The sequence below is a fragment of the Nannospalax galili genome, unplaced genomic scaffold (genome assembly GCF_000622305.1).
Source record: "Nannospalax galili isolate Female #2095 unplaced genomic scaffold, S.galili_v1.0 scaffold132, whole genome shotgun sequence".
Lineage (NCBI taxonomy): Eukaryota > Metazoa > Chordata > Mammalia > Rodentia > Spalacidae > Nannospalax > Nannospalax galili.
Window position 1 is genome coordinate 1,538,200 of NW_008332644.1, and position 13,167 is coordinate 1,551,366.

At 38.6% G+C, this 13,167-nt stretch overlaps 1 protein-coding gene across 10 annotated transcripts in view; it reads right to left on the reverse strand.

Moving 5' to 3' along the window:
* Window positions 1–13,167, reverse strand: part of Pde1c (phosphodiesterase 1C) — a 554,512-nt gene that overhangs the window by 95,449 nt on the left and 445,896 nt on the right. For all 10 annotated transcript variants that reach the window (XR_003848641.1, XM_017796743.2, XM_029560849.1 and 7 more), the window contains 3 exons: window positions 12,388–12,516; window positions 4,936–5,037; window positions 4,357–4,477 (listed from right to left, as the gene is read on the reverse strand). Coding sequence is in view for 9 of the 10 variants with exons in the window: in XM_017796743.2 (XP_017652232.1) it covers window positions 4,357–4,477; window positions 4,936–5,037; window positions 12,388–12,516 (352 nt within the window). In the remaining variant the exon portion in view is untranslated. The remainder of the gene's footprint in view (window positions 1–4,356; window positions 4,478–4,935; window positions 5,038–12,387; window positions 12,517–13,167) is intronic.

Genomic DNA, 13,167 nt, shown 5'->3' on the forward strand with positions numbered 1-13,167 from the left:
ACCTGTGACCCTCTTCGAGACCCTGATCTCCCAGTGGGAGCAAAAGGAAAATTCAACTTGGACCACAGGGGCTTTGTCTCCCAGCACTACCTAAAGCCACACACAACTAGATAAGTGCTTCTGTGTTCTTAGCCCCAAGGCTCGGTCTACAATGAAAAGTGCACTAGAAAGAAGCAGTTATTAGACAACACTACAGTATAATCTCAGCCTCACTAAAAAGCATCACAACAATAAACAGGCAGTATGGAAAGTCTAACTGTTCATGAGGATGGCTCTTAAAAACATGAAACAGAGGTGCAATTCTTCAGTCACATCCAGAGGATGGAGAACACCACCACCCTCCTAGATGTGAACTGTGCTCTTCCTTCTTCCTAAGAAAGAAGCTGCTCAGGATAACGGCTACAAGTCTGTGTTCGTGTCCTGCCTTGCTCCAGAGAGATGTATGGTCACAGGAAGGTTACTGTCCTTCCTATTTTACAAGTTTTAAATCTGTTAAATACAGAATAATCGTTCTTACCTAATGGGGTTATCATGAGGATGAAATGACAAAAAATACAAACAAACCAAAAAAAAAAAACTACTAAAATAATCACTGTTGTCATATAGGTCTTTTTGCATGTATTTGAAGTGAAGATTCGAGAAACTAAGTGACTTTGTTCAGTCTTAAATACTCCAAGTGTAATAAACATTAGCAATAAATTAGTAGCACTCAGAAAGTCTTAATAACCTGAACCAGGCCTGATTCAACGCCTGAAATGCTGCTTTTTTAATAGCCATGTTACCAGGGCATCAAATTTGAATTCTAGGAAAAGCATGAGGTAAGAATTTAAGCAGTGACTATGGATCAAGGATTCAGTACTCTGTGATGGTCTAACAAATATAAATATCCAAGAATCAAACAACACAGAATCAACATTTATGGAGCAAAAAATTCTAGTGCAAAAAACAATAGCAATACTGTCAGCCCATGATAGCTAGAATAGTTTTAAATGATATATAAAATCTAGGGTACTTAAGTGACTTAATTAGGAAGGCAGATTGCTATGATTTGTACATGTGATGTACTCCAGAAGGTTCAAATGGTAAAGGCTTGGACCCTAGCTGGTATACTAGTGATATTAATAGAAGACTAGGTCTGGAGAGAGTCAATCTAATCACTGAATTAAGGTCTGATGAGTGCCTAGCTCAGTGGACTTGGCGAAAGTGGATCACTAGGGGCTGGTCTTCAAAATGAAGAAGACCAGCCTCCAGACTTCCTTCTCTGCTCTCTTGGCTTCCAGGCAGCCATGAAATGAGCAGCACTTTCATCTGACATCTAACCACGATGGTTCTGCCTCTCACAGGCCTACATGCAATGGAACCAGCTAGCCACATTATGAAATCTCTGTAACCATGAATGCCTCCCCAGTGCTGGGACTAAAAGAGTGTGCCACCCTCCCAGACTCAAACTTTCCCTCTTTTAAGTTGATTTTCTCGGATATTTTGTTGGAGTAACAGAAAATTAATCACCACACAGACATATCTTATATTCTTTTAACTCTATACTGCACACATAAGAAAAGAAAAATTTTCATGAGCCATGAACATCCATGAAGGTGATAAACTTCAAATTGGGCTCTAAACAATAAAGAAAATTGACCAATAAATACAAATTAATTATGAAGATATTAAGCAAAAGCAAATGGGAAAAAAATTTCCTCTGTCTGAAGTAACTCTTGGCTAAAAGAAAAATAAAAGCCAAAATTAGAGACTATTTCCTAAAGACTGCTTGGCAGCACGTGTGCATCAAAACCAATGTTCCATCAATAAAAAGGAAAACTCCTCACTTTGTGTTTTTGAAACAAGCAAGAATCAAAGCATCAAATTCATTAAATTAGAAAAAATAAAACAGAAGAAATGAATTAGTAAAAAAGATGAAAACAGTAACTAAGTCATCATTAAAGAAAAAAGAAACATTAAAACAACAATACTGTCTTGTAAAAGGAAAAAGCGAAAAACTCCACCAATACACGAAATAAGTTAATAAAAATGAGGAAGCCACCATAGATGTAGCAGAATGAAAACAATGAGGAGAGATGATCATAAAATACAAAAGTAGCAACAGAGAGAATGGGCCACAGAGCTTTTTACCAGAAACATTTACCAAGAAGGCAAGCACACTTTCAAAGTCAGTATTTCATTTAAAAGCATCCCATGGCTCTGGCTTGGATTTTGTAAAGCATGGCTTTAAAACTAAAGATCTACCTCTCTCTTTCAGAAAACCAAGGAAGCCTGGCTCCATGTACCAGGGCTATGACATCATTTTGAAATACAGCTCAACTTTCTAAACATAAATTTTCAAGAAGGCATTACAGTCCCATGTGAATTGTCTAATTTAAAAACTAACATTAAGAGGGAGGCAGCATTCTCCTACATGGGTTACCTGCTATGCGGTGCCATCTGGGTTAAAATAGTAAGTCAATAAAAATAATTTACCGGCTTATAATTACTCAAGCTAGTTCCAGTCCAGTGAGCTAACATTCCATTCCCAAGAGGCCAAAGAATTCAATATGGTTATTTTCCTATTGCCTCTAGCACGTTTTCGTTCAATTTGCGCATGTGTGTATATGTATGCAAACAAGGTTTCCTTTATAGGGAGAAAATGTTCACCTATTTAAGTAATTCATACACTCATTGTCTCATAATTCAGAAAAGGAATCACTTCAACATATCAAACTTAGATGAATTAGCTATGATCTATCCTTTGGCCACAGACTAGTATTTCTAGCTATAATGGAGGTGTTTCCACAAAAGCATATATTAAAAAGCATATACAAAGGGAGTGAATATTTAGAGAAAAGTCTCTATTATTTTAAAAAAATAGCCTTTAGAAAAATGGTTTAAAATGAGCCCTCATGAAGGATGAGTTTGGGGCTGTCATCCTTGTAGACAACAGGGTCACCGCCCTGCAACTCTAGCTCCTTCCGCACTGACTATTCATACCCCCTGGGATTCTCTTTGGGACCTACTTTGGCAGGCCAAGCAATGTGTGTGCAAAGAAGCCTTCCCAATGAAAACAGGGCATCTGCTGTTATGTTCACACATCAGCTTGGGGAACAGATGACTGTGAACATGTCGACTAGCTACACACACTCAGTGAAGGGCACACAGGATGCGGAGATTGCTCTTAAGAAAACTGGCCCTAACTTACTCCAAATCTTTTGTTTCTTTAAGAAAACCACAGACAAGATCATGTGGAATTAGGGAGGAGATTTGATCAGTCCTAGACTACAAACCAGTTGGAATTACAAATTCCAACAGAGAGCTGTTCTGGTGTTTGTTTAATATGCTGTCAACTCTAGTCCCACCCACTGCCAGATAGTATGCACAGTTTCAGAAAGAAGAAAGCATACACAGATGCTTGTACGATTTCTCCATTCTTAGGAGAATCGTAAGTATAATTAGAAGAATGATCCACTTCCTAACCCTGCAGTAACCAGGGTGCTTTGGTTCGAATGCATCTCCAAATGTCAATGGTAGAAACTTAGTGGCCACAGTCATATACTCATAGTACTTACAGGGGAGCTTTGGAAGTGACTAGGATTCAGTAAGAGCATAGGAGTGGGACTCCAATGAAGGTATGAGTGACTTCAAAGAAGAGACCTGAAGTAGCGCACTTGCTCTGTGATGCCCTTGTCCACGTTATGATGCAACAAGAGGGCCCTTAATCAGATGCTAGTGCCATGCTATTGGACTTCCAGGTTCTGAACCATAATCTAAATAAATCTCTATTCTTAAGTTAGCTTGTCTCAGGTATGCTGTTATAGCAACAGAAAATGGACCAAGGCAAGGAGAAAGAGCCTACATTTAGTCAGTTTAAGAGGCAAAGATGAGACATGTTAATGTGTGGTGTTTTATGGAATTCAGAGATCTCTCTATTTATAGAGTGTGTAAAACTCCAATTTTCCACATCTTAATTTTGGAATATGTGTAATGGGCTTGTCTATTCCAAAGAAGAAAACAGAACTGATTGGAGCAGAGACACCAAAGATTAACAGCCTAGACTAACACCAATAGAAAGGACCTTCTGGAAATCCATTAGGTAGAAGGCTATCAGAAAAATGGCCTTTTACAGGAGACTAGCACTAGGAAACACTTTTCCTTCTAAATGCATAGGAAAGAAATGCATTTGATAACACCCTGAGACTCAGAACTTAGGTAAAATTCAAGTATCTATGCACAAGAAACAAGCTGAAAACACCTCCTCGTGCTCCTTGAGGAAAATTACTGTGTCTTGAACAGTCTTCATCATGGCAGTGCTGAATGCTGGGCTCCCACAATGCCCCATGCCAGGAGTGCCGAACAGCACAAAGGTACCTGTCTGAAGAACTCCTCCAGGAGTGACATGGTCCAGCGATGGTGCAGGTCCCATGCCTTCGCAGGATGGCTAATGTCTGCCGTGTGGAGCATCAGAGATAAGGCTTTTGGCTTTTCAATTCTGCAAATACAATGCATGCAAACACATGGTGACCACACTCGGGAAGAGTTTCAGAAATCTTGCTGACCCCATCTGTTCTCCCATCTCTACCCCAAGTGCCACTTGAATTGAGGAAAGAGCATTCATTACCTGTCCTGTTGGAGAATGAACATCTATGTGTTTATTGAACCCTCAAACCCCTTATGGAATGGCTGCATCACTCGGCTGGATAACAAGAACCCAAGCAGCTCTTACTTCACACATGGGGCACATTGGTGCCATGCTTGTGTTGACTGCAGCTCTGATGAACCCTAACTGAATGTGAGATGCTGTATAGTGTTCACTGCCTTCCCTCCAAGCCTCACTACTTCATGAGATCACTCAATTGCTATCTTCAAGGCGATTCCCTTTCAATTTACAAAATGGGCAACTTTCAGTTCAATCCCCTATGAAGACAACAATGTCCCAGCCCCACTCACGCCTCAGGCTGCTGCAGGGCCGTCTTCATTGCTTTAATTTGCTGGAAATGACAAGACATATCCGTAGCCATCACCATCTCGATGACCAAGGTTCGAAACTCCCTTTCAGGGTCACCCATACAAAAGAGGAATGAAAGAGGGAAAAAGGAAAACCAAATTATTTTTTGCCACTTCTAATCAAAGTCAGTTCATTCTTTCTGACATTTCAAAGCTAATGTGAGTCTTTTCAGTGAGATTTTTAGAAAGGAATAAATGAAGGTCAAGAATCGTTTATTAAGAATATGATATGTGTGTCATTTGGAAAGTTAATCTACAGGAAAGATTCCAATAAAGGTGAAAATTATATTCAAGTACTCCCCTCGGGCATAACTTGAAAGTGATCCTAGGAGCTAGATGGGTGTTCTGGGCATTCCAGCTTTTAAAAACAGGCTTTATTTTCTAGAGAAGTTTCAGGTTTAAAGAAAAACAGAGCAGGGTATACCCTATAATGTAGTTTTCCTATTACAAACATTTTACCTTTGTGTGTGGTTCACTTGTTGCAATTGATGAACCAGAATCATTACTTTAAAAATTATGCATATTTTATTGAATTTTTGTGCATTTCATACCATAGATATTAATCAAATTTAGACCCCCTCCCCCATCCACACCTCCATAGCCCCCCCCATCAGATTTCATGCATTCTGTCATATATGTTAAGGCATATCCAGCCAGTGATTTGTACCCAGGTGTCCCTTGGTGAACGTTCATCCACTGGAATCTCATCAGCCTATCTAGAGTCACTTCCTTAAAGAAGATTACTCTCCCTCATATCAGTTGTCAACATCCTTGGCTAAGTGTGGGCCTGGGACACATGTTCTCCCTCATTTGTTGATATGAGAGTATATATTCTGATGTAACAGCAGGAGCCAGGAAAATGGAAAGGAGCCATGGAGTAAAGGGAAAGAAAGAGCCTGTGAGAGGGGGATAGTAGGAAACAGATATTATCAAGGGGGAAGTGGGGATATTCAACTGGAAAGGGAAGAGAGAAGAACAAACAAGGAACCATAGGGGTAAAGGGGAAGAAGGAACTCAGGAGAGGGAGGATAACAGAGAGACTGGTATTATCAAGGGGAAAATGAGGGTTCTTTAACTGGAGAGGGAGGAGGGAGGTTAGACAAGGAGTGAGAGAAGAGAGATAAATAAAGCTTAGGTGGTGTGAAAAGCCAGAGGAAAATGTATTAACTCAATCCCCGTCCCCTGAAAAAATACACATACAATATCTGAACATGAGTGCATTTGTATACCTAAAGGCTATATAAGAAGAAACACAGTCCCAGAGAAATCTCCCTTTGAGTTATTGGTCAGGGCAGTCCAAGAGACTCCCCAAATAACACAGACTACAACCTTTGATTGCCTCCCAAAACTTGAAGGAAAGACCCTATTACTGAAGACAGGACATGCTTTGGACACAGGACTTGGAGCAATGGAGCTGGAACTGAACTGGAGGCCACTCCCTGAAGACTAGCTCTCACAGTTCTGGAGGATACTATGCAAACTGCTAAGGGAGAAAATCAATCAGTGGTCCAACCCAGTTGTAAAGCCTAATAACCACAACGACTGACACAACAAACTCTCTCTATTGGTGCAGTAGTGGCACTTTTATCAAGGGGGTAATCGACAGCTATCTAATTGGACTTAAAGCCCTCTCGATGGGAGGGAATTCATGGGTGGCACTGTAAACTCAGCCAAATACACATGGCTGGAGAGGTCATAGATCCTATAGAAAACTCATCTCTGTCATTATCTCTAGACAAATGAAATTTCTAACTATATGCTAAATATGGATCCTTATATTTACAGACAATACTGTACACTCATCAAAGAACTTGTTTTTTAACAAATGGAGGCTATTACAGAGTTCTACAACCAGTCACAGACAGAGAATACATGTCTGAGAGATTACCAGTGCATCTGCAGAGCCCACATCTACAGTGGAACCTCTATACCTAAGGCTCATGGAACAGAGAACAGTAGAGACAATCCTAATACATCCCTCAACTCTCAACAGTGAAGCTTCCTTAAAACTTTTTAAATGAATCTTTAAGAAGAATTTGTGCATTTAATATTATTTATTAACATTAAATTTTCAGATTTAATTATCTTATCTATAATTTCTACAATATAAATAAAGGAAATTTAAATAAAATGCAAAATAGGCTTAAATATTGCAGGACCTTTAATATTATTAATATTTTAAATGAGGTATTATGTCTAATAAATTTCTCGCTTACATATTTGAAATTTGAGCTGTAGGGCTATTATCCTAAGGTCAAGAGTTCCCAATCTATCAGAGCATGCAGTTGTGCATTCGTTATAATTGTACATTATAAGTTATATTTCATTAGAACTCCTATTATGTATACATTGACTCCTTTTTTCTTTTTTTTTTAAATTTGCTTTTATTGAATTTTTGTATATTTCATAAAGAACATCTCAATCAATCTTAATCATCTTATACCCTTGTACCCACTGGCACCCTCCCATACCCCTCCCAGTGGAATTCATACATCCTGTCATTTGTGTTAAGGCCTAGTGTTTCAAGCCAGTGTCCCTAGATGTTCCTCAGTGTAAGTTCATCTACTGAGATCTAGTCAGCTTATCTAGAGTCCCTCACTTTAATATTATTTATTTTTTATGTGTATGAGTGCACCCCTGTTATGCAATGTCCACAGAGACCAGAAGAGGACATTGGATCACCTGAAACTGGAGTTAAGGACAGCTGTGTGCCTCCATGTGGTACTGGGAACTGAACCCAGGTCCTCTGTAAGAGCAGCCAGCACTCTTAATTGCTGAGCCATGTCTCCAGCCCCCAGCATTGCTACATCTTTAGCTGAAGCCCATAGCTTACACTAGGGCTCACTCACACAGCACAGGTCTGTGGGATTTGACAAATACATCATGCCATGTGTCTATCATTATAGCGTCATGAAGAAGAGTACCAATGTCCTCAATTCCCCATGCTCTTTACCCCTTCCAATGGCCCCTGAATCCTTGACAACCACTGGACTTTTCACTGCCCTAAAAACTGCATGGGGCATAATTTACATAGAATAAACTGCTTCTATATCAATTGTATGTTTCAACCAGTTCTGACAGCTGAATAAGCTTTAGAAAACACCAGTGCAATCATATCAAATATGTCCATTTAAAACAGGCCTACTCTCCAGTTTTACATATATGTGCATATACTCCATATACATATGCATGTATATATTAGCAATGTGCATGAATGTATATTGAAATGATAAACACATAAGTATATTATGTATATATATGCTACCTTTTCAAATATACTCTAGTCTATACACATGCTCCCATGTATGTGCACACATATACATGTATGCACACATATAATACTAAATGTCCTCTTTCTGTCTGAGTTCCTTTCTGAGTATAATGATTTGTCACTCATCCTGCAGCCCATCACCAACAGTTCCCTGTTGCTGAGAGATAGTTCAGCAGATTGCACTCTGTAGCTTCAGTTCCAGGGGATTCAATGCCCTCTTCCGACCGCCGTGGGTATTGCATGACATAGGCACACATGCAGGGATAACACTCATATACACAGAGCAAGTATCTAGAAGCAAAATGGCTGATTCTGTAACTGAGCACTTAACTGTATAAGAAATTGCCAGTCATCTTTTCAAAATGACTGTATACATTTAGATTTTGACCACAAGCATGTGAAAGTTCTAATTGTTTCGTGCTTTCTTTTGCCAACTTTCAATTTTAGTCACTTTAGTGGGTATGTGGTGGTTTCTCATTGTGGTTTGATTGGCATTTCCTTGATGAACACAATGGCGAATACCTTTCCATGGACTTCATTTGCACACTGTTTTTTTAAAGAAAATTTCTGCTTCAATGTTTTTTACTTTTAAAAAAGTGAGTGACTTTTTTTTTGGTTTTATTATTGAATTATAAAAGTATGTTAAATGTCTGGAAACAAACCCCAAAAGATGATGTATCGTGTCCAAATTTCCCCAATTTCTTTGCTTGTGCTATTTTCTACGTTGCAAAAAGCTAAAGGCTTCATTTTCATGAAATTAAATTTGTTTTTTTTTAGAAAGGATTCTTACTTTTTATGTTCTGAAATAACTCTACTTCTGCTATCTTTTCTCTAGAACTGTTGCCATCATCATCCTTTTTATTATAGTGCCGGGAAGCAAACCCAGGCTGCCTCCCACTGAGCTAGATTCTGCACCTGAGTCTTTCCATTCTAGAGCTTATGTTTCGTTCTGCTCTCCCAGTGGAGCTAGTTCAGCTTGCCTAGATTTTGTTTTGCTTTATGGCCAAATTTGAGATGAGTTTAGCATGGTATGAGTTAAAGGTCAAAATTCTTTTCTCTTCTTCACATACATACCCATTTTTTTCTAACACCATTTGCTGAAAACATTTTCCTTTCCCCATTGATTTGTCTTAGCAACTCTGTAAAAATACAATTGATGAGGGGTCCCAGGAGGTGGATCAGTGGGTACTGTGCTTGCCAGGTAAGTGTGAGGACCCAAGTTCTGTGTGCAAAGCTGTGTATGATACTGCACATCTTCCCAGCACTAAGGAGAAGGGGAAGAAGACAAGAGGAGACCAGAAGTTGCTGACTGGCCAGTCTAGCTCATCAGTGACTTCCAGGTTCAGTGAAGAGATCCTGCCTTGAAAAGTAAGGGTAAGAGTGAAGGGGAAGACACCTGACATTAACCCCTGACTTTCGTATTGGGCTATTAATAAAGGATTTTTGTTTATTAATTTTTAATTAGCATACAAAGTAATGATTTTCAGTATGATGCTTTCCTGTACAACTATGACTGTACTTTGACCATACTCACACCCCACCCTGTTGTCCTTCATTCCTCCTCTCTTCTCCCACTGGCCCCCTTTAGGTCATATGTGTGTATATTTAATTTAGATTCTGTAGATGACAGAAAAGTTTAATATCTGTTTTTCTGAGTTTGGTTTATTCAATTTAACATGATGACCTCCAGTTCCATCTATTTCTCTGTAAAGCTGTAATTTCATTCTTCTTTATGGCTGAATAAAATCCCATTGTGGAAGCTGGCAAGGTGGCTTATTGTGGCCAAGCCTGATCACTTGAGTATGATAACTGGGGTTCACATGGTGGAAAGAGTGAACACATGAGCTATGACATGTAAAAACCACTTCTCACATAAATCAATAAATGAATAAAAAGCTCATTGTGTATATAGAACATTTTCTTTATCCATTCATCTGTCGATGTCCAGGATGATTCTTACCTCAACTGCTGTGAACACTGGTGTATTGGTGTATACTGATCTTTGATGTACAGGCATCTATATCTGTGATGTACCAACAGATTCCTTCAAGCATATTCCCAAGAGTGGAACCGCTGAATCGTATGGTAGGTCTATTTTTAGTTTTTGAGATTTCTCCATTTTGATTTCACTAAATTGGATTCTTTATCACTCACCCTATGTAAGATTTTTTTTTAAATTACTCTCCTAATGGTTTGCTGCTAGCCTGTTTCTTTTACATTAACTTTGCATTCAGTGGCCTCACAAAATTCGTTATTATAAGTTTCATAGCTGCCTTCTAGTTTCTGAGGCTTTTATGTGTCACTGGGTATCATTTGCTAACAGAAACACTGTTTAATGTAAGATCAGCATCCTAATTTTGTTCCCAGTCTTCCATAAAGGTTGGCATTAGCAATGGGTTTAACACAGGTACCTTTTATCCATGACATCCCCTTGTGTTTCTATTTGATAAGAGTTTGTATTTAATGCGTCATGGCTTTTGTCCAATACTTTGGACACAGCTACTGAAATGACTACATGGTTTTTTTGTTTTCTGTTGTTACAGGTTTTTGAGTTGGGGGCTCTCATTGGCTTGGAACTCACTATATAGCTCAGATTGGATTCCAACTCACAATCTTCCTACCTCAGTCTCCTGAGTGCTGGGATTACAGTTGTGTATCACCACAGTTGGCTTTGTTTATTGCTAATTTGCTTTCAATATGGTGAATTTTTAAATTTTATTTTTGAATGCTGAATTAACCTTGAAAACCTGGGGTAAATTCTATATATTTATCAGGGCTTTTCAATAGAAGACATTGAAAGAAACATTTATTATAAGGAGTAAACTTATGTTTGCTTGCTTTTCAGAACAGGTCTCATGCACCCAAGGCTGGCATTGACCTTTCTATGTACTTGGAGAATGACCTTGAAATTCTGACCTTCCTGTCTCCACTTTGTCAGTCAGTGCTAGGGTTACAGGCTATGCTATCAAGTCAAGTTTTATGTAGTGCATGTATTCTAGGCTGGGATCCAGTATGAGGAAGAACATGTGGTTCACTCTGGGATTGAGTGATTTTCTATTATACAGTCTAAGTCCACTCATTTTCTTGAAAATTTCATGATCTCAACTTTCTTTAGAGGCTAACAGTCATATACAGTCATACAGTCAGGTTTCATTATCCATCCATCCGTCGATGAGCACCAAGGTTGGTTCCATTTCCTTGCTATTTAGGAAGTCAACTAATGGGCTAATGAACCAACTAGACAGTTTTCAAACGAAGGAGCACAAATGGCCAGTAACTGTTTTTTAAAGTGTTCAACATCCCCAGTCATCAGATAATGCAAATTAAAACTACATTGAGACACCATCTCACCCCCAGACAGAATGACTATCATCAAGAAATCTGACAACAAATGTTGGACAGGATGTGGGGAAAGAAGAACCTTATTCACTGTTGGCGGGAGTACAAATTAGTACAGTTGTTATGGAGATCAGCCTGGAAGTTCTTCAAAAAATTAAAAATAGAACTACCATGTAACCTAGCTGTTTTACTCCTGGGCATGTACCCAAAAAAAACTCTATATCCAATGCAGAGATATTTGTACATTCACTATAATTTCTTTTAATGTTGAAATTATTCCCTCAGAATTTTCAAAAGATTGTTGGGAAGCTCAAATCAGATATAAAGCTTTTTTTTTTTAAATGCTAACTGATGAAATGTAGATTAAAGAAGTTCAGCTAAACCTAAGGCAAGTTTTTTTAAGGTAACACACCACAAATATCTCTAAAGTGTCCTCCTCTAGACAGTGTTGAAAGGGAAATGTCTAATTTTCTTCAAGAATTTTTAGTACAGTCTTGAATTATTTGACTCAAACTGGTTCTGTTTACCAATTCACTATTAGAGAAACAATATAAAGGTGGCAAAACAAAATAGTTGGAGTCTAAAAATAGCCTTCTGTAGATGTTATATGCAAACATGGAATATTTATGACTAGAAAAAAAATGAGTAATACATACTGAAGGGGAAGAGAGAGGGAGAAGGGAAGGGAGCCAACAGCACAAGGTTTACACAGTATTACTTCTTTAAGACCACACCTCATCTATTGTCACACTTCCCATCCTGGCTTCCAAATTTGTCATCCTTACCTCCAGTCATCCTTTGAGAGGTTGACCAAAATATTCATCTCCTCATCTTCCTGTAGAAGGCGGTAGGCTGCACTCAAGTGGTGGTTTTCCAGTACAGATCTATCGTTGTACAGAATAGCTGGATCAGACCTGCAGAGGACCAGACAATGTCCTTCAGGTGAGACTCCCTCAGCTAACTCTGACAGCTTCAGGCTGTCACTCTTTCCTATGTTTAGAAATGACCTTGCTCCCACTGTATTTGGATGAACAAAGACTCACACTAAACATTATAAACCATCAATAGAAGCATGTAAAAATTTTAACTATCAGAATAGGGGTGTGATGTGCACACTGGCCTGAGAACCCTGAAGCCTGCTTTATAGCCAGATCTCTATTACTTGGACTAGTGGCAAAAGTGTTGCTTTAAAATGCCAATAGTGTTAAACTTCCATATGCTTTCTGGAATGTTTTTTTTTTTTTTTTTAATTTTGATCTGATTCAGTGAATGTTCCGGTTTACTTGTTTTAGTCATACAGTTGTAATTTTCTAAGTACACAGCACCTGGTGAGCACTGTCTATAAGCTGCCTCTGCTAGTAACTTGATCTTAAATTTTTTTCCACAGAAAAGCCACATGTGGATAATTCAAAGCAAGGCATATACTCTCATATATCCTCAAAGACTATTCTGGGATTGAATGTTACCAAACATAGGATATGTGCCATTTTAGTGTCTCTAATTTAATGAAAGTTTAGACTACTAGAGTTCATTTGCTTTTCATCTAGGGACTTGAGTCTAGACAG